General features: G+C 67.6%; 2 protein-coding genes across 2 annotated transcripts; both read left to right on the top strand.

Annotated features, from left to right (window-relative positions):
• The first annotated feature begins 439 nt into the window (after positions 1 to 439).
• HR (HR lysine demethylase and nuclear receptor corepressor) lies at positions 440 to 15,857 on the top strand. The gene is given in 21 exon segments (XM_066567211.1): positions 440 to 1,195; positions 1,678 to 2,494; positions 3,078 to 3,252; positions 3,861 to 4,096; positions 4,987 to 5,136; positions 5,221 to 5,307; positions 5,390 to 5,508; positions 6,948 to 7,020; positions 7,157 to 7,323; positions 7,787 to 8,002; positions 8,871 to 9,051; positions 9,154 to 9,229; positions 10,346 to 10,444; positions 10,572 to 10,708; positions 11,582 to 11,782; positions 11,859 to 11,969; positions 12,047 to 12,145; positions 12,266 to 12,421; positions 12,638 to 12,795; positions 12,797 to 12,905; positions 14,758 to 15,857. Coding segments are annotated over 21 exon segments (5,223 nt in total).
• NUDT18 (nudix hydrolase 18) lies at positions 13,481 to 19,087 on the top strand. The gene is made up of 4 exons (XM_066567344.1): positions 13,481 to 13,554; positions 15,879 to 16,039; positions 16,697 to 16,910; positions 18,383 to 19,087. The coding sequence occupies exons 2-4, from the start codon at positions 15,893 to 15,895 to the stop codon at positions 18,967 to 18,969; spliced, it is 948 nt and encodes a 315-aa protein (XP_066423441.1). The 5' UTR covers positions 13,481 to 13,554; positions 15,879 to 15,892; the 3' UTR covers positions 18,970 to 19,087.
• The last annotated feature ends 603 nt before the right edge of the window (positions 19,088 to 19,690 follow it).

Here is a 19,690-nt window from a genome sequence, read left to right as displayed (position 1 = left end):
CTCAATGCCTGGTGGGCCAAGGACAGGACGCTGTTGTTCCCCCTCTGATTTCCCCTTGCAGCTTCTGATTAAACTGGTGCTGAGCTCTGTTTGCAGAGCCAATAGCCCTGGGCAGGACTTCTGGTCATGAAGCACCTACTGGAAATGGAGACAATCTCAGTGTTTGAGAGCATCTCTGCTTCTGGCATCTGTTACACAGAAAACAAAACTGATTTTCTCCTCACTTTGCATAGATCTGGGGTAGATCCAAGCTGTGGCAGCCTTATGAAATGGGAGTGCTCCGTCCACCCGTGCCCCAAACGCGGGAGGATGGAGCTGGGGGGTTGAAGGCAGAGCCCCAGCAACACCCCCAAGCATCCCCGTGCCTCAGTTTCCCCGCTGATGTCGCTCTCCCTGCCCGCAGGGACGGCGCTGAGCACCACATGAGCGTGGGAGCAGCATGGCCAGCGACGCGAGGATGGGGGAGAGCCCGGCGCGGTGGAGAAGAGCCCCGGAGGCGGCGCAGGACTCCCGGGGCACGGAGAGCAGCGCGATGCTTTTATCCCGGAGCGCCGCTGCCGAGCTGGGACTCCCGAGCTACCCGGAGCCCGGCAAGCTGAGCTACCCCGTGGAGAAAGGATGTCCCTGTCCCTGGAGGGGCTCCGAGGGATGTTTGGGACCCGGCCGGGAGCTCGCCGGGGGCCGCCTGGGCTGCCCCTACCCCAGGGGCCCCAAGGACGGAGCGGAGCTGCCCCCGCTGCTGCCGCCCCGGAACGGGCAGCCCAAGGGGGGCTGGGGGGAGCCCTGCAAGGAGCCCCCGGGGCCGCGCTGGGCCGAGGCCGTGCTGGCCCCGCTGGCCCTTTACAGCCACGCGTACCAGCGCTACCCCCTGGCCGTGCCCGGCGCCGCCGGCAAGCCCCGGGACGCGGCCGGAGAGCCCCCGGCCTCCTTCCAGCACTGCCCCTTCCTCCTGGAGGCCAAGCACAGCCCCTTCCTCCTGTCCTCGCTGCTGCCCAGCGCGCCCCCGGCCGAGCCCCCGTTCGGGGCCGCGGGGCCCGAGGGGCCGGGGCCGGTGAGGGACGGGCGCTTCGCCGGCCCCGAGTGGAGTTTGGGCTCCTACGGGCCCGCCTGGGGCCAGCCCCTCTACCTGGGGGTCCCGCCGAGGTGCAAGGCGGCTCTGCCCCCCTTCGACGGCTGCTCCAGCTCAGGGAACAAGGTAGGACCCCTCGGAGAGGCTGCGGAGCGAGGATGCTCGGCTGTGACAGCGGCTCCAGCCCCGCCTGCACCCCGGGCAGGGCCTGGCAGCGCCCCCGAGGGTGGTGGGCAGGGGGCTCGCAGCCCGCCGAGGGTGACGCTGCGCTGTCCCCGCGGGTGCTGCCACCCCCGGGCTGAGTCACGGCGGCGGAGCCGCGGCACGGGGGCGGCGGGAGGCAGCGCTGCCAGCCCTGGGCGCGCCCCGTGCCGCTGCTGCGGCTCCCCATTCCTTTCCCACGCTGGCAGCGGGGCACACGGGCACCCCGGGAGCCGGCCCCGGGCACCGGGAAGCACCGGGCGGCTGCCCAGCCTGGCAGGGGTGTGGGGAAACTGAGGCACGGGAACGGAATGCTCCCCATCGCCCCCTCGCAGGGATGCGGGTGACAGAAGCGGGAGGGGACCCCCCCACATGTGGGGTGACACCGCCCCTCTGCTCCCTTCCAGGAGTTTTACGCCAAGAAAGGCCCCGGGTTCCTCCCCTCGAGCAAGAACCACGCGGCGCCGCAGCTGCTGGGCAGGAGCCAAGCAGGGCAGGACCGAGCCGGGCAGGGGGAGCCGGCGGTGCCGGAGCTGCCGGGAGCCCCGTGGAGGGATGGCCGGGCGGGGGGCAGCTCGGCGGTGCCCGCTCCCCATCCCCGCACGCCTCCCCCCGGCTGCAGCCGCCCCCTGTTGCTCCTGCAGCCCGGCCCGGGGGGCTCCGGGGGGCCCTGGGTGGGCTCACGGCCCCACGGCGCCGAGTTTTCCATGGACGCGGGGCCGGGACGACCCTCGGAGCCCAAAGATGAGCGCCTGGGCTACCGGAGCGCCCAGCCCCGCTCGCCCCCGCCATGCGGGGACCCCAATCCGTCCCCTCTGCTGGCGGACGGGCACTACCCAGCGGCTGTGGCCAAGCCGGAGCCCCCCCCGGGCTGTCTGTGCCCCAGCCCGGGCTGCGATGGGTGCTCGGGGGTGCCCAGCCCCTTCGAGCCCACCGTGGCCGTGGCCGGGGGGCGTTTTCCGTGCCCCCCCAGCAACCACACCAAGCTGAAGAAGACGTGGCTGACGCGGCACTCGGAGCAGTCGCTGCCTCGCTCCAAAGCTCCTCGGTGGGACGGGGGTCCCGAGCCCCCCGGGGAGGGCAAGCGCTCGGCCAAACGCCCCCACGGCACCGCCGAGGGTCCCCGCCCTGCTGGCGAGGGCGCCGGGGCGGCCAAAAGGGGCACCAAGGCCACGGAGAGCGCGGGGGACGCCGAGGAGAGGAGGATGGAGCTGGGAGAGGAAGGTGAGGATGCGCGGGATGCGCAGCGGGGCCGCGGAGAGGGCGGGGGCAGCGCCCGATCCCGAGGGAATTTTGCATCCCTGGCGCCCGGAACACGAGCTGGGAACACGTGTGGGCCGCGGAGCTGCTGCGCTGGGGCTTTTCCCGGCTCTGGCAGCGATTGCCGGGGTGGCCACGGACAGAAATGTCCCTCTGGGGCAGCGTGACACCCTCGGGTGGGATTCCCGGGGCTTGGGAGCGCTGTGGCTGGGGCAGGGACTCCTCGGGGAGGTGTTGGCATCCCAGGCCTGACCTCTGAGCAGCTCCAGCCCTAATTTCCAGCCCTACTTTCTGGCCCAGTTTCCAGCCCCCGCCACAGCGTGCCTGTCATAGGATCCCAGCATCCCGGAATGCTTTGGGTTGGAAGAAACCCTAAATGAGACCTAAAAACCCCATCCAGTCCCATCCCCTTGCCATGCCCAGGGACACCTTGCACCCTCCCAGGTTGCTCCAAGCCCCGTCCAAGCTGCCCTCGGGCACTTCCAGTCCCTCGCAGCTGGTGCGGACGGGGCCCCACGGTGTCCCCAAGCGCTGCCCGTGTCCCCAGAGCCGCCGAGCCGGTGGTGCCTGCAGAGCCTGCCCTGCACGGCGCTGCCCCCCAGCATCCCCCGCTGCTGTGCCTGCGCCCCCCGCGCCGGCCGCGACCCCGAGGCCGAGGAGGAGGAGGATGAGGAGGAGGAGGAGCCCCCCGAGAGCAGCTGCAGGCTGCTGCACTTCCGCAGGTGAGCCCGGGGGGAGCCCGCAGGGCCGGGCAGGGGGCAGGGGAGCCGCCCCTTCTTTGGAATTGCCCTTTTGGTCAGCCCGCTTTGGAATGTCCCCTTCTGTCAGCCCGGTTCAGAGGATTTCCTTCCTGTCACCCAACTCTCAGAGCGTCCCCTCCTGAAGGAGCATCCCTTCCTGTCACCCCTCTTTGGGACATCCCTTCCTGTCACCCCTCTTTGGGACATCCTCTCTGTCACTCCTCTTTGGGACATCCTCTCTGTCACTCCTCTTTGGGACACCCTTTCCTGTCACCCTGCTTCACAACAGCATCTCCTGTCACTCCTCTTTGGGACACTCTCTCTGTCACCCCACTTTGGAGCATCCTCTCTGTCACCCTGCTTCACAACACCCTCTCCTGTCACCCCTCTTTGGGACACCCTCTCTGTCACCCCCCTTTAGAGAATCCCCCCCTCTCCCCCCACTTTTCCAGCATCCTCTCCTTGTCCTGCCCTTTTCCAGCATCCTCTCCTTGTCCTGCCCTTTTCCCTCTCCCACCACCCCAAATTTTCCCCTCTGGTCTCCTCCCCCCATTTCGAGCCCCCCCCAACTCTGTCCCCTCTCCCTGCAGGTTGGCCCTTGGGGACACCGGCGAGCTGAGCGTCGATGGCCTCTGCAGCCTGGGGGAGGCCCAGGGGGACGTGGCCAACCCTGATCTGGGTCTCAGGAATGTGGGGAGCAGGAATGTGGGGAGCAGGAGCGTGGGGAGCGGCCTCTGCCTGGCCAAGTACCTGCTGGGGGTCCTGGGGGACCCTTTCTGTGCCGCCGTGCGCAGGGACAGGGACACGTGGCCAGGAGGGCCCGAGGGTGAGCGGGGAGCAGGGAGGGGGTGGCACTGGGGACACGGGGAGCAGGGTGGAGGTGGCACTGGGGACACGGGGACACGGGGAGCAGGGAGGAGGTGGCACTGGGGACACGGGGACACGGGGAGCAGGGAGGAGGTGGCACTGGGGACACGGGGACACGGGGAGCAGGGAGGAGGTGGCACTGGGGACATGGGGACATGGGGAGCAGGGAGGGGGTGGCACTGAGGACATGGGGACATGGGGAGCAGGGTGGGGGTGGCACTGGGGACAAAGGGAGCAGAGTGGAGGTGACACTGGGGAAACGGGGACATGGGGAGCAGGGAGGGGGTGGCACTGGGGACATGGGGACACGGGGAGCAGGGAGGGGGTGGCACTGGGGTCACGGGGAGCAGGGTGGAGGTGGCACTGGGGACACGGAGAAATGGGGAACAGGGTGGGGGTGGCACTGGGGACACGGGGAGCAGGGTGGAGGTGGCACTGGGGACATTGGGAGCAAGATGGGGGTGACACTGGGGACATGGGGACACAGGGAGCAGGGTGGGGGTGGTACTGGGGACACAGGGACACGGGGAGCAGGGTGGGGGTGGCACTGGGGACACGGGGACACAGGGAGGGGGTGGCACTGGGGCACAGGGAGCAGGGTGGGGATGGCACTGGGGACACGGGGAGCAGGGTGGGGATGGTACTGGGGACATTGGGAGCAGGGTGGGGGTGGCACTGGGGACACGGGGAGCAGGGTGGGGATGGTACTGGGGACACGGGGAGCAGGGAGGGGGTGGCACTGAGGATATTGGGAGCAGGGTGGGGATGGCACTGGGGACACGGGGAGCAGGGAGGGGGTGGCACTGGGGACACGGGGACAAAGGGAGGCTGAGGATGTGTTTCCCGCAGGGGTGACGGGCTGGAGGCGGGGGGAAGGAGCCCCCCAGCTCTGTGACTCCTGCCAGCGTGGCTTCTTCAACTCCCACTGGAGCTGCGCCAGATGTGGCTTCCAGCTGTGCCCCGAGTGCCACCGCAGCAGGCGGGAGGAGAGTGGCGCTGGTATGGGGATGGGGAGGGGTGGGAAAGGGGGTGACAGCCCCGTGGGGGCTCGCTGGGGACAAACAAAGCCTCTCTCTGTCACAGAGGGTCCGGCGCTGCCACCCCCGTGCACCCCCGGGCGGGGCCACCACGTGTCATCCCTGGTCCCCACACAGTTCGTCCCCACCTGTGGTGAGTGTGTCCCCCAAAAACCCCAAAAATCCCTGCTGGTCATTGCTGGGGGGTTGACACCCCTGTCCCCATCATCCCCCAGTCCTGACCCGGCTCTGGAAGCTCCTGCACGAGGTCAGGGCCAAGTTTGGCATCGAGTCCCGCTGTCCCTGCGGGGAGGGGGCCGCGGAGCAGAGCCTGGCGGAGCCCCCGGGCAGGCAGGTACGGGGAGGGGGGCTCTGGGTGCTGGGGTGCTGGGGTGCAGGGTGCAGGGGCACAGGGGCGCAGGGGTGCAGGGTGCAGCAGTGCAGGGGTGCAGGGGCGCAGGGTGCAGGGTGCAGCAGTGCAGGGGTGCAGGGGCGCAGAGGTGCAGGGGCGCAGAGGTGCAGGGTGCAGGGGTGCAGCAGTGCAGGGGTGCAGGGGTGCAGGGTGCAGGGCGCAGGGGTGCAGGGGTGCAGGGTGCAGGGATGCAGGGCAGCAGGGTGCAGGGGTGCAGGGTGCAGGGATGCAGGGCAGCAGGGTGCAGGGGTGCAGGGGCACAGGGGCACAGGGGTGCAGGGCGCAGGGGTGCAGGGGTGCAGGGTGCAGGGGTGCAGGGTGCAGGGGTGCAGGGGTGCTGGGGCGCAGGGGTGCAGGGTGCAGGGGTGCAGGGTGCAGGGTGCAGGGTGCAGGGTGCAGGGGTGCTGGGGTGCAGGGGTGCAGGGTGCAGGGGTGCAGGGGTGCAGGGGTGCTGGGGCACAGGGGTGCAGGGGTGCAGGGGTGCAGAGGTGCAGGGTGCAGGGGTGCAGGGGTGCAGGGTTCAGGGGTGCAGAGGTGCAGGGTGCAGGGGTGCAGGGTGCTGTGGTGCAGCAGTGCAGGGGTGCAGGGGTGCAGGGTGCAGGGGTGCAGGGGCACAGGGGCACAGGGGCGCAGGGGTGCAGGGTGCAGGGGTGCAGGGTGCAGGGGTGCAGGGGTGCTGGGGCGCAGGGGTGCAGGGTGCAGGGGTGCAGGGGTGCAGGGGTGCTGGGGCGCAGGGGTGCAGGGCGCAGGGGTGCAGGGTGCAGGGTGCAGGGTGCAGGGTGCAGGGATGCAGGGCAGCAGGGTGCAGGGGTGCAGGGTGCAGGGATGCAGGGCAGCAGGGTGCAGGGGTGCAGGGGTGCAGGGGTGCAGGGGTGCAGGGTGCAGGGATGCAGGGCACAGGGGTGCAGGGTGCAGGGGTGCAGGGGTGCAGGGCAGCAGGGCGCAGGGGTGCAGGGTGCAGGGGTGCAGGGTGCAGGGGTGCTGGGGCACAGGGGTGCAGGGGTGCAGGGGTGCAGGGGTGCAGGGTTCAGGGGTGCAGAGGTGCAGGGTGCAGGGGTGCAGGGGTGCAGGGTTCAGGGGTGCAGAGGTGCAGGGTGCAGGGGTGCAGGGTGCTGTGGTGCAGCAGTGCAGGGGTGCAGGGGTGCAGGGTGCAGGGGTGCAGGGGCACAGGGGCACAGGGGCGCAGGGGTGCAGGGTGCAGGGGTGCAGGGTGCAGGGGTGCAGGGGTGCTGGGGCGCAGGGGTGCAGGGTGCAGGGGTGCAGGGTGCAGGGGTGCTGGGGCACAGGGGTGCAGGGTGCAGGGGTGCAGGGTGCTGGGTGCAGGGGTGCAGGGCGCGGGATGCGGCTCCCAGCCGTACCCCCACAGCCCCGCGGTGTTCCAGGAGCCGCCGGTGCCCACCCTGCCCCCCCGCAGCAGCCACGGCCCCGCAGAGCCCGCCCGGCCCATCAAGGAAGGTAGGGCCGGCTGCGACCCCCCCGCGCTCCGGGGGGGTCAGGGATGCCGCACCTCGTCCCCTTTGTGGGGTGCCGGCTATGGGGGGACGTGCGGAGGACGGCGTGGGACACCCTGACCGTGTTGTCCCCCGAGCAGAGAGCCCCGAGGAGGGGGCGCCGTCCCCGGGGCAGCCCCCGGTGCGGGGGGGGACCGTGCAGAGCGCGACCCTCTGCGACCTCCTGGCCTCCACCGCCGTCAAACTGTGCCTGGGGCAGGACGGGGTGCGCATGGCCTTCGCTCCCGTGGCACCGGCACTGCCCAGCGTGAGTCCCGCGGCCCCCGGGCCACCCTCGTGCCCCTCTGCCCACCCTGTGGCCCTGATGCCCACCCTATGCCCCCCTGCCCACCCCGTACCCTCCTGCCCACCCTCGTGCCCCTCTGCCCACCCCTGCCCCTCTGCCCACCCCGTACCCTGCTCCCCACCCCCGTGCCCCTCTGCCCACCCCGTGCCCTCCTGCCCACCCCGTGCCCATCTGCCCACCCTCTGTCCCTCTGCCCCTCTGCCCACCCCTGCCACCCACCCCATACCCTGCTGCCCACCCCTGCCCTGCTCCCCACCCCGTGCCCCTCTGCCCACCCTTGTCCCGCTGCCCACCCCGTGCCTTCCTGCCCACCCTGGGCCCCTGATGCCCACCCTGTGCCCCTCTGCCCACCCCGCTCTGCTGGGGCTGGGGGGTCCCCGTGCCCTTAGGGGCTCCCCAATCTTTTCCCCCGCCCTTTCCCCAGGACAATCGCCTGACCAGCATCCTGGACAGCATCATCGCCCGCGTGGTGGAGAGGAAGATCCAGGAGAGGCAGGCGGGGGTCGAGCTGAGCCCCCCCGGCTCCCCGGAGCCCCCCGTGTCCCCCTGCGTGCTGACCCCCAGCGGGCTGCTCTGGCTGCACGAGCCCGGCCACGGCAGCGCCTACGAACTGTTCCAGGAGCACTGGAGGCACGGCCAGGTCAGTGGGGGACACCTGCAGCCCCCCTGACCCTCCGTGTGGGATGACACCCCGAGCCCCCCATCCCTGTAAGCTGGGTGACACCGGAGCCCCCCGTCCGTGAGTGTGGGGTGACACCGGGTGGGTGACAGCACTGGGCGGCATCACCCCGGGAGCCCCACGTCCCCGAGTGTGGGGTGACACCCGGAGCCCCCATCCCTGCCTGTGGGGTGACACCCGGAGCCCCCCGTCCCTTGTGTGTGAAGTGACACCCAGAGACCCTGTCCCTGTAAGCTGGGTGACACCCGGAGCAGAGCCCCCTGTCCCTGAGTGTGGGGCGACACCCAGAGCCCCCCTGTCCTTGATTGTGGGGTGACACTCGGAACCCTCGTCCCTGAGTGTGAGGGGACACACGGAGCCCCCATCCCTGTGTATGGGGGGACACCCGGAGCCCCCATCACTGTGTGTGGGGGGACACCCGGAGCCCCATCCCTGCCTATGGGGTGACACTCGGAGCCCCCTGTCCTTGAGTGTGAAGTGACACCCAGAGCCCCCCTGTCCTTGACTGTGGGGTGACACTCGGAGCCCTCATCCCTGTGTGTGGGGTGACACCCGGAGCCCCCATCACTGTGTGTGGGGTGACACCCGGAGCCCCTCATCCCTGTGTATGGGGGGACACCCGGAGCCCCATCCCTGCCTGTGGGGGGACACCCAGAGCCCTCATCCCTGTGTATAGGGTGACACCCGGAGCCCCCATCACTGTGTGTGGGGTGACACCCGGAGCCCCTCATCCCTGTGTATGGGGGGACACCCGGAGCCCCCATCACTGTGTGTGGGGGGACACCCGGAGCCCCCCAGTTTCCCCACTGACCCCCAGCTCCCCCCGCAGCCCGTGCTGGTGTCAGGGCTGCAGAAGCGGCTGGAGCCGCGGCTGTGGGCGCCCGAATCCTTCCAGCCCTCGGGGCAGGAGGAGCAGGAGGAGGAGGTGGAGGCCGTGAATCTGCGGGCACCGCGGAGCCGAGTCCGGATGAGCAGCCGGAGGTTTTGGGATGGATTTGCCGCCAGCACAGGTTGGGGGACGAGGAGTCTGTGGGGTCCCCGGTGTGATTTTGGGGCGAGGTGTGAGGGGAGCCAGGCTCCATCCCTGATGTGGCACCGGGGTCCCTCCACAGCATCCCCCGAGCAGGAGCAGAGCAGCGGGGACCTGCTGAAGCTGGAGCGTGGCTTTGGGGACACGGAGCTGAGCCGGTGGGTGACAGCACAGGGTGGCATCACCCCGATGTCCCCTCCCCAGGCCAGCGGGGCTCAGTGGGGCTGGGGGGGGGGTTCCTGAGTGTCACCGCGCCCGCCCTGTGTCACAGGGCCACCAACCTGCGGGCCAGCCTGCCCCTGCCCGAGTACTGCGGGGCCAGCGGCCGCCTCAACCTGGCCTCCGACCGGCGGGGCCAGCGGGGCCGGCGCTGGCTGCGCCCGCGACTCTGCGTGTCCTACGGTGAGAGCGGCACCCGGCTTTGGGGGGCACCGGGCTTTGGGGGGCACCAGGGCTTTGGGGGGCAGCCAGGCTTTGGGGGGCACCGGGATTTGGGGGGCACCAGGGCTTTGGGTGGTCCCCGGGCTTTGCAGGGCACTGGGGCTTTGGGGGACACCGGGATTTGGGAGGCACTGGGGTTTGGGGGGCTCTGGGGATTTGGAGGGCACCAGGGCTTTGTGGGGCAGCTGGGCTTTGGGGGGCAGCCAGGCTTTGGGGGTTCCCGGGCTTTAGGGGCTCCAGAGCTCTGGGAGGCACCGGGGCTTTGGGGGCAGCCGGGCTTTGAGGAGCTCTGGGGCTTTTTGGAGCATCGGGGCTTTGGGGGACACCCCGGCTTTGGGGGACACCGGAGCTTTGGGGGGCTCCAGGACTTTGGGTGGTACCCGGGACTCTGGGGGGGGCAGCCGGGCTTTGGAGGTCACTGGGGTTTGGGGGGCATCGTGGCTTTGGGGGACACCAGGGCTTTGGGTGGTACCCGGGCTTTGGGGGGCAGCCGGGACTTTGTGGGGCTCTGGGGCTTTGGGGGGCACCGGGACTTGGGGGTTCCGGGGTTTTGTGGGGCACCAGGGCTTTTTGGAGCTCCGGGGTTTTGGGGGGAACTCGGGCTTTGGGGGCCTCCTGGGCTTTGGGGGACGCCGGGGCTTTGGAGGGCACTGGGGCTTTGGGGGGCATTGGGGTTTTGGGGAGCTCCAGGACTCTGGGAGCCACTCGGGCTTTGGGGGGCAGCCGTGCTTTGATGGTTCCTGGGCTTTGAGGGTTCCTGTGCTTTGTGGGTTCCCAGTGATTGTGGGGCAGCCGGGCTCACCCCGCCCGCTCCAATCCCAAATCCCTTCCAGCTGTGCCTGCTCAGGAGCGGAACTTTGGGACCAAACCCCTGACAGTGGAAGCGGCCGATTCCATCAGCGTCCTGGCACACGCAGCGCGGGCACCGCGGGGTAGGGGCAAAGTGCGGGACCCTCCATGCCCATCCTGCCCCTGGCACCCCCCTGGGGGTCCCACCCTGACCCCTGGCGCCCCCCTGCGGGTCCCCCCACGCCCACCCTGAGCCCCCTGTGCCCGCAGAGCCGCTCCTGCCCGCCGAGCTGGACGAGCTGGAGGCGCCGCTGCGGGAGCGGCTCGGGGCCGGCGCAGTGCCCGGTGCCCTGTGGCACATCTTCCGTGCCGAGGATGCCCCGCGGATCCGGGATTTCCTGCGCAAGGTGGGTGCCTGATAAGACCCAGATCTTTAGATTGGGCTTAACCCCAAGCGAGGCAGAACCACCCAGATAACTCAGTCCCAAGCAAGCTTAGTGGGTTTCAGCTCTTCAGTGATTCTCAGCTCTCTTAGGATTCCAGCTCTTTGCTTGCTTGCTAGGGCACCATAGGGCCAGGGGTAGAGGCAGACGAGAGAGAGGAGAAGGAGAGTCCTGGTGTTCCACAGCAATGGTTTTATTGGGGGGTCTGTGAAGGGTTCCAGTGTTGGCTCTTCTTCTCCCGAATGGGCTAAACCAGCCCCTTTTTATAGGGTAAAGGGGGATCCAAACTTGTCCAATAGCAGGGGTTAGGGGAAAGTGACCTTTGGGGTTACAGAGATAAGCTATGGGGCGAGAGGCAGAAGACAGGAGCTTATTTTGTGTCTCATCGTGACTCAGCAGTTCCTGCTGTTAAATCTCAATCCTCCATGGAGCTCTGGCCAGCTCCAGGTGCCACCACCCCCGGCCCCCTCCAGCGCCCCGGCCCCGCTCACCCCTGGCACCAGAGCCGGGGCAGGACGGGGCTAAGGTGTCTGCTAATACCAGATGGTCTCGATGCCAAACTCTAGCACAATCAACCTGGAATAACAAAGCTACTCCCCACACCCAACTAAAGCATTTACTGGTCCCAGTACAGGCAATAGAAAAGACACCAAAAGATGAAATAATAATGAACAAACGCAGCTAGAAACAGCAAAGATCAACCCTTGTACCTTTTGCATCATGATCTAGCAAGAAAAACCAAAATGAATTTGTTTGCCATCCCTAAACCCAAGTGAGCTACTTAGGAGCAGCTGTTACTGAGCAAACCCAGCCCCGCTCACCCCTGGCATCCCACAGGCGGCGCAGGAGCCGGGGCAGGACGCAGTGGAGCCCCCCGGGTTCCACCTGGAGCCCCCCGGGTTCTCCCTGGACCCCCCCGGGTTGTACCTGGACCCCACCTTGCGGCGGCGGCTGCGGGACGAGTGCGGGGTGAGCGGCTGGAGCCTCCTGCAGCTCCCCGGGGACGCCGTGCTGGTCCCCGCCGGGGCTCCCCACCAGGTAGGCGCCCCCCATCCCCTCCCTGAGAGGCCGTGCCGAGCCTCAGGGGAAACTGAGGCACGGCAAACACGGGCAGGTGCGGAGCCTGAGCGGCACCATCAGCGTGGAGCAGCAATTCCTGTCCCCAGAGAGCGCCGTGCGCCTCCGGAACCTCGGCACCGGGACCCCGCGCCGCCTCCGCGCCCAGGTGAGGGCTCGGGAGGGGAAATCTGGGGGTGTGGGGTAGGGTGAGCGGGGCTGAGCCCCCTCTTTGCGCCCTCGCAGCTGGACGGGATGATCATCGCCGCCGTGCGGGAGGCGCTGGGCGTCCTGCGGGGCTGCCAGTGAGGGCACGGAGCGACGGGAGGACACCGGGAGCCTCGGGCATGGCCGGGACACCGGGAGCCTCGGGCACAGCCATGGCCGGGACACCGGGAGCCTCGGGCACAGCCATGGCTGAGACACCGGGAGCCTCGGGCACAGCCATGGCTGAGACACCGGGAGCCTCGGTCATGGGCACGGCCGGGACACCGCGGGGAGCCGGGACCGGGCGCCTTTTGCTCGGTGCTTTGCTCCCAGAGCTGCCCGCGGGGCTCGGGGCAGGAGGAATAAAGTGTCCAGAGCGTGCCAGGGCCGCTGGCAGCACCAGCACCCACCTCGGTGTGTCCCTTTGTGCCCCTCCAGCGGTGCCATCGGGGCCAGAGGGCTCTGGTGGCGGTAGCAGCGCACACCTCGGTGTGTCCCTTCATCACAGCAGCGCCAGGGGGCTCTCCCTTCATCCCCTCTTCATCCCATTTGGGTCAGGAGTGCTTTCCCTCCATCCCATTGGGGTCAGGACTGCTCTCCCTTTATCCACCTCCACCCCATTAGGGTGAGGGCTGCTCTCCCTACACCCCCTTTTCATCCCATTGGGGTCAGGGATGCTCCAGTGGCACCACCAGCATCTGGCTGAGGGTCTCACTTCACCCACCCTCCATCCCACTGGGATCAGGGCTGCTCTCCCTTCATCCACCCCAATCCCCTCAGCTCCGAGGATGCTCCACCATCCCCACCCCCCCATCCCACGGGGGTCAGGGACGCTCAGGTGTCCCGGGATGTGGGGAGGTGCCAGAGCCGGGGCTGGCAGAGGGCATCGCTGCCATGAGTTTTGCCTGGGCTCAGCCCCACACACAGCTGGGAACAGCTGGATGGCGCTGCCCAGAGGCTGCGGGACCCAGGGCGCTGCTCCGTCCTGTCCGATGGAGGAAAATGACTGAACACCGGCGGGCAATTAGCACGGGACAATTAATTAACATCGGGCAATGTGCACGGGGCAATTAATTAACGCCCGGCAATAGGCACTGGGTAATTAATTTACACCGGGAATTGGGCACGGGGCAATTAATTAACATCGGGAAATGAGCACGGGGTAATTAATTAACACCAGGCAATGGGCACAGGACAATTAATTAACACCGGGCATTGGGCACGGGACAATTAATTAACACCGGGCACTGGGCAATTAATTGACACCGGGCAATGGGCACAGAGTAATTAATTAACACCAGCCAACGAGCACTGGGCAAAGGGCACTGGGCCATGAACAAGAGGCGATGGGCACCAAGGGATGACCCTCGCGGGATCAGCATCGCCTAATTAACTCTGCGCCACGCTCCCACGCGGCCCCTTTAAGGCCAAGTCCCGCCCGATCTGAGTGGCAGCAGGCTCAACCAATGAGCGGCGAGCTGCGCCGGCGCGCTGCCCAATAGGCGTTGAGCAGGGGGGCGGTGCCGGCGCGGCGGAGCCCCGGCGCGGTGAGTGCGCGGCGCATGCGCGATGCGGGGGGGGCGGGGGTCCCGGAGCCCGCCCGCGACCCCCGGAGCCGCCGCTGCCCCCCCCAAGCTCCGCCGCGGCCCCCCCCGGGCTCACCGCAGCCCCCCGGCCCCCATCGCACCCTCCCGGCAGCCCCTCCGTCCTCCCTGCATCCTCCCGATGCTGCTCGCAGCCCCCCGCCCGCCCCTTCCCGCAGCCCCCCGACTCTTCCTGCATCCCACCCATCCTTGGGGCAGCCCCCCGAGCCCTGCTGCACCCGCCGAGCCTTGCTGGAACACCCCCAAAACCGTGCCCGCATTGCAGAGCCCCGAATCTTTATTGCAGCCTCCTTAGAGCACCCCAAACCCCTCCCCTGTAGCCCCCCAAATCCTCCCCTGTAGCTCCCCCAAACGCTTCCTTTACTGCACCCTGTAACCCCCCCAAATCCTTCCTTATAGGCACCAAACCCTTCCTTTACTGCAGCCCCCAAATCCTGATTGCAGCCCCCCCAAGCCCTTCCTTGTAGCCCCCCCAACCCATTCCCTCCCTGCACCCTGCAGCCCCCCAAACCTTTACTGCAGCCCCAAACCTTTACTGCAGCCCCCAAACCTTTATTGAACGCCCCACCCATTCCCTTCCTGCACCCTGTAGCCCCCCAAACTCTGCCCTTACCGCACCCCCAAACCCTCACTGAGGGCCCCCAAACCTTCCCTTAATTGCACCCAATAGCCCCCCCAAACCCTCCCCTGTAGCCCCCCCAAACCCTCATTGCAGACCCCCTACCCATTTTCTTCCTGCACCCTGTAGCCCCCCAAACCCTCCCATAATTGCACCCCAGAGCTCCCCCAAATCCTCCCTTGTAGCCCCCCAAACCCTCCCATAACTGCACCCCATAGCTCCCCCAAATCCTCCCCTGTAGTCCCCCAAATCCTCCCTTAACTGCACACTGTAGCCCCTCCAAACCTTTCCTTGTTGCCCCCCCAAACCCTCCCCTGTAGCCCCCCAAACCCTCTCTTAATTGCACCCAATAGCTTCCCCCTAAATCCTCCCCTATAGCCCGCAAATCCTGCAGCCCCCCCAAATCCTCCCCTATAGACCCCAAACCCTCATTGCAGCCCCCCAACCCCTCCCCGTACCCCCCAAGCCCTGGTGCGCCCCCAGCCCCCCCTGCACCCTGCAGCCCAGCTCGCCCCCGTGCCCCCCAGGCTGGGAGCAGCCCCTCCCCCAGCTCGCCCTGCAGCCCTTCCCCCCCTGGGACCCCCGGGACCCCCCCAGCTCCAGCTCCAGCTCCAGCCCCCCCGGCACCCCCCAGCCCAGCGAGCTCTTCTACCCCAGCGCGGGCATCGCCCAGTCCAGCCGCCCGTACCCTCCCAGTGCCGCCCAGTCCGGCCAGCCCCTCCCCACCAGTATCTCCCAGTCCGGCCATCCCATTCCTCCCAGTGCCGCCCAGTCCGGCCAGCCCCTCCCCACCAGTATCTCCCAGTCCGGCCATCCCATTCCTCCCAGTACCGCCCAGTCCCGCCAGCCTTTCCCTTCCAGTATCCCCCAGTCCAGCCATCCCATTCCTCCCAGTACGCCCCAGTCTGGCCTCCCCTTTTCCCGCTACCTCTTCCAGTCCAGCCAGCCTTTCCCTCCCAGTATCCTCCAGTCCGGTCAGCCTTTCCCTCCCAGTATCTTCCAGTCCGGCCAGCCTTTCCCTCCCAGTAACCACCAGTCCAGCTACCCCTTTCCTCCCAGTATCCTCCAGTCCGGCCATCCTTTCCCTCCCAGTACCCTCCAGTCCAGCCAGCCCTTCACCTCCTTCATCTTCCCGTGCATCCTTCAGTCCAGCCAGCCCTTCTCGTACCGCAGCCCCCCCCGGCTCCCCAAATCCTGCCAGCTCTTCCCGTGCCCCCCACCCCAGTCCAGCCAGCCCTTCCCGTCCTGCGCCCCCCCGGGGGTCCCCCAGTCCAGCCAGCCCCTGTCCTACCGCAGCCCCCCCCGCCTGCCCCCCAAACCCCTCCCCGACCCCTTCCCCGCTTACCCCCCCCCGGGGGTCCCCCAATCCAGCCGCCCCTTCCCCTTCTGCGCCCCCCCCTGCATCGCCAAACCCACCGAGCTCTTCCCGTGCTCCGCCCCCCCCCAGCCCAGCCGCCCCCTCCCCATTTACCCCCCCCTGCCCATCCCCCAGTCCAGCAGACCCTTCCCCCCCTCCCCCCAATCTCCGGAGCCCCTCCCTGCCCCCCCCCGCCGCCGCGGCTCTTTGTCCCCCCGCCTGCACGTCTGGGGGGTCCCCTCGCCCCCCCAGGACCCCGCCACGCCCTGAGCGGCCCCGCCACGCCCGCAGGGACCCCCGCCCCCATGGGGGACGCGCCGGTGCCGGAGCTGGAGGCGGTGCTGGATGGAGGCGCCTGGGAACTGGGGGAGACTCTCGAGGGGTGCCCCGGGCCCGTCCGCCTGGGCAGGAACGTTTGCTACGTCGTGCTGGCCGTGCTCTTCAACCAGGAGGTGAGGCAGCCCTGCTCCCAGTGCCCCCCAGTCCATTCCCCCAGCGCTCCCAGTGCAGCCAGGCCATCCCCCAGTTCCCCCAGTCCATTCCCCCAGTGCTCCCAGTGCAGCCAGGCCACCCCCCAGTGCCCCCCAGTTCCCCCAGTCCATTCGCCCAGTGCCCCCAGTTCAGCCAGAACATTCCTCCAGTGCTCCCAGTGCAGCCAGGCCATCCCTCAGTGCCCCTCAGTGCCCCCAGTCCATTTCCCCAGTGCCTCCCAGTGCAATCAGGACATTCCCCCAGTGCCCCTCAGTCCAGCCAGGCCACCCCCCAGTGCCCCCCAGTCCATTTCCCCAGTGCCCCCCAGTGCCCCAGTGCATTCCCCAGTGCCCCCAGTGCCCCCAGTGCATTCCCCCAGTGCCCCCAGTCCATCCCCCAGTGCCCTCCAGTGCAGCCGGAACATCCCCCCAGTGCAGCCTGGCCATCGCCCAGTGCCCCCCAGTGCCCCCAGTCCATTTTCCCAGCGCTCCCAGTGCAGTCAGAACATCCCCAGTGCCCCCAGTCCAGCTCCCCTTTCCCCCCAGTACTCCCATTCCAGCCCCCAGTATCCCCAGTACCCCATTCCAGCCCCCTTTCCCCCCGTACCCCGCTCCATCCCCGCTGTCCCCTGTCCCCAGGACTCGCTGCTGCTGGTGCAGGAGGCCAAGCCCGAGTGCCGCGGTCTCTGGTACCTGCCCGCGGGCCGGGTGGAGCGGGGCGAGCCCATCGTGGCCGCGCTGCGCCGGGAGGTGCGCGAGGAGTCGGGGCTGCACTGCGAGCCCGTAACGCTGCTGGCGCTGGAGGAGCGCGGCCCGGCCTGGATCCGCTTCTCCTTCCTGGCACGGGCCACAGGTTTGTGCTGGCACGGGGGGCACGGGGGGCACGGGGGGAGCGTCCCCAGGTGGTCCTGTGGTGGGTGTCAGGGTCCTCAGCTGGCTCCATGATGGAAAGTGGCGCTCCCATGGTGGGTATCCCTGTCCTTTGGCACCCCCCATGATGGATATCTGTGTGTCCTTGTCCCCTGCCAGCCCTGTGATGCCAAGTGCCACCCCCATGGTGGGTATCCGTGTCCCTTGCCAGCCCCATGATGGCAAGTGGCACCCCTGTGATGGGTAGCAGTGTCCCCTGCCACCCTCATGATGGGTGCCCCAGTGCCCTGTGAGCCCCAGGATGGCAAGTGGCACCCCAGTGATGTTTATCCCTGTCCCCTGCCAGCCCTATGATGGGTATGCCAGTCCCCTGCCAGTGCCCTAATGGCAAGTGGCATTCCTGTGATGGGTATCCCTGTCCCCTGCCAGCCCAGTGATGGGTGCCCCTGTCCCCTGCCAGCCCCATGGTGGCTATCAGTGTCCCCTGCCAGCCCAGTGATGTTTATCCCTGTCCCCCTGCCAATGTCATGATGGCAAGTGGCACCCCCATGGTGTGTATCCCTGTCCTCTGGCACCCCCATGGTGGGTGTCCCTGTCCCCTGCCAGCCCTGTGATGGCAAGTGCCACCCCCATGGTGGGTATCCCTGTCCCCTGACAGTTCCATGGTGGGTGTCCCCGTCACCAGCTGGCATCCCTGTGATGGGTGTCCCTGTCCCCTGCCAGCCCCATTATGGGTGTCCCTGTCCCCTGCCAGTGTCATGATGGCAAGTGGCATCCCTGTGATGGGTATCTGTGTCCCCTGCCAGCCCCACGGTGGGTATCAGTGTCCCCACCCCTCCTGTGCCCAAGCATCAGTGTCCCCTGCCACCTTTGTGCCAGCTCACTGGTGTCCCCTGCAAACCCCATGATGGATTTTAGCACCTTTGTGCCAGGCCACTGCAGTCCCCTGCCACCACCCCCAAACCCCCACACAGGGCCAGCAGTGTCCCCTCTGAGGCCACCTCGGGGGTCTCAATGTCCCACCAGTGTCCCCTCTGAACCATGGAAATAGGGAGTGGGTTTGGGGGTGTTTGGGGGAAATGGGGAGTGGGGTGTTTGGGGGAAAATAGGGGAAATGGCGAGTAGGTTTGGGAGTGTTTGGGGGAAAATGCAGAATGGGGTTTGGGGGTGTTTGAGGGAAAATAGGGAGTGGGGTTTGGGGGTGTTAGGGGGAAAATAGGGAGTGGGGTTTGGGGGTGTTAGGGGGAAAATAGGGAGTGGGGTTTGGGGGAGTTAGGGGGAAAATAGGGAATGGGGTTTGGGGGTGTTTGAGGGAAAATAGGGAGTAGGGTTTGGGGGTGTTAGGGGGAAAATAGGGAGTGGGGTTTGGGGGTGTTTGAGACCCTCGGGGATCTCAGTGTCCCCCCCAGCCCCTTCCCGCTGTCCCCCCATTCCGTGCCCCCCCTGTGCGCTCAGGTGGGACCCTGAAGACCCTGGAGGAGGCTGACTCCGAGTCCCTCCAAGCCACCTGGTGGCCCGGGGACCCCCGTTCGCTGCCGCTGCGCTCTCCGGACATCCTGCCCGTGCTGGAGCTCGCCGCCCGCTACCGCCGCAGCCCCGCGCACCCCCCGACGCTGCCGCGGGAGCTGCCCTGCTCCCCGCTCTGCCTGCGCCTCCTGCTGCCCTTCTCCAACGCCTCGGGCGAGCTGTGGCTGCTGCTGGCCACCGCTGCCACCCCGCAGCTGCCCGTGGTGGCCTGCGGGACATCCCCGGCCGAGCTGCGTGCGGGGCTGCGCCCGCCGCTGCTGCGGCTGCTGCGGGAGCGCCTGGGCTGGGAGGCGCAGCCCGAGGCTCTGGGGCTGCTGGGGCTGCAGCACAGCCCCGGCGACTCTGGGGACACCGATGGCATCTGCTTCAATGTGCTGCTGAGCGTGGCCCCGGGCGGGCAGCGGGAGCGGCCCCCCGAGCCCCGCGACCCCGCGCTGCGCTGGTGGCCGGTGCGGGAGGAGCTGCGGGGCCGCGTCCTGCAGAGGATCCGGGCAACCGTGCCCGTGCGGAGTTAGGGATGGAGAGAGCGGGGTTGGGATTGGGGGGGCCCAGGGATGTGCTGGCTGGGGGTGCTGGGAGCAGAAATAAAATAAAATAAAATAAAATATAAAATAAAATATAAAATAAAATAAACCTGGCTGCTTCTGCTGCTGATTCTGTGTCCGGGCTGTGGTGGGGAGAGTGAGATTTGGGAGGGAAATGGGGTTTCGGGGTGTTTGGGGGGAAATGGGGAGTGGGGTTTTAGGGGTGTTTGGGGGGAAATGAAGATGGTGTTTGGGGTTGTTTGGGGGGAAATGGGGATGGGGTTTGGGGGAAAATGCAGAGTGGGGGTTTTGGGGATGTTTGGGGGAAAACAGGGAGTGGGTTTGGGGTGTTTGGGGGAAATAGGGAGTGGGTTTGGGGTATTTGAGACCCTCGGGGGGCTCAGTGTCCCCCCCAGCCCCTTCCCGCTGGTGGCCGGTGCGGGAGGAGCTGCAGGGCCGCGTCCTGCAGAGGATCCGGGCAACCGTGCCCGTGCGGAGTTAGGGATGGAGAGAGCGGGGTTGGGACTGGGGGGGCTCGGAGGGGCAAAGGGGGGGGCCCAGGGATGTGCTGGCTGGGGGTGCTGGGAGCAGAAATAAAATATAAAATAAAATAAAATTAAATTAAATAAAATAAATAAAATAAAATAAAAATTAAAAAAAAAAAAAATAAACCTGGCTGTTGCTGCTGCTGATTCTGTGTCCGGGCTGTGGT

Source organism: Molothrus aeneus, chromosome 29 (assembly GCF_037042795.1).
Source record: "Molothrus aeneus isolate 106 chromosome 29, BPBGC_Maene_1.0, whole genome shotgun sequence".
Classification (NCBI taxonomy): domain Eukaryota; kingdom Metazoa; phylum Chordata; class Aves; order Passeriformes; family Icteridae; genus Molothrus; species Molothrus aeneus.
The sequence above is the reverse complement of the archived record's forward strand: the minus strand, read 5'-3'. Positions and strand labels throughout refer to the sequence as shown.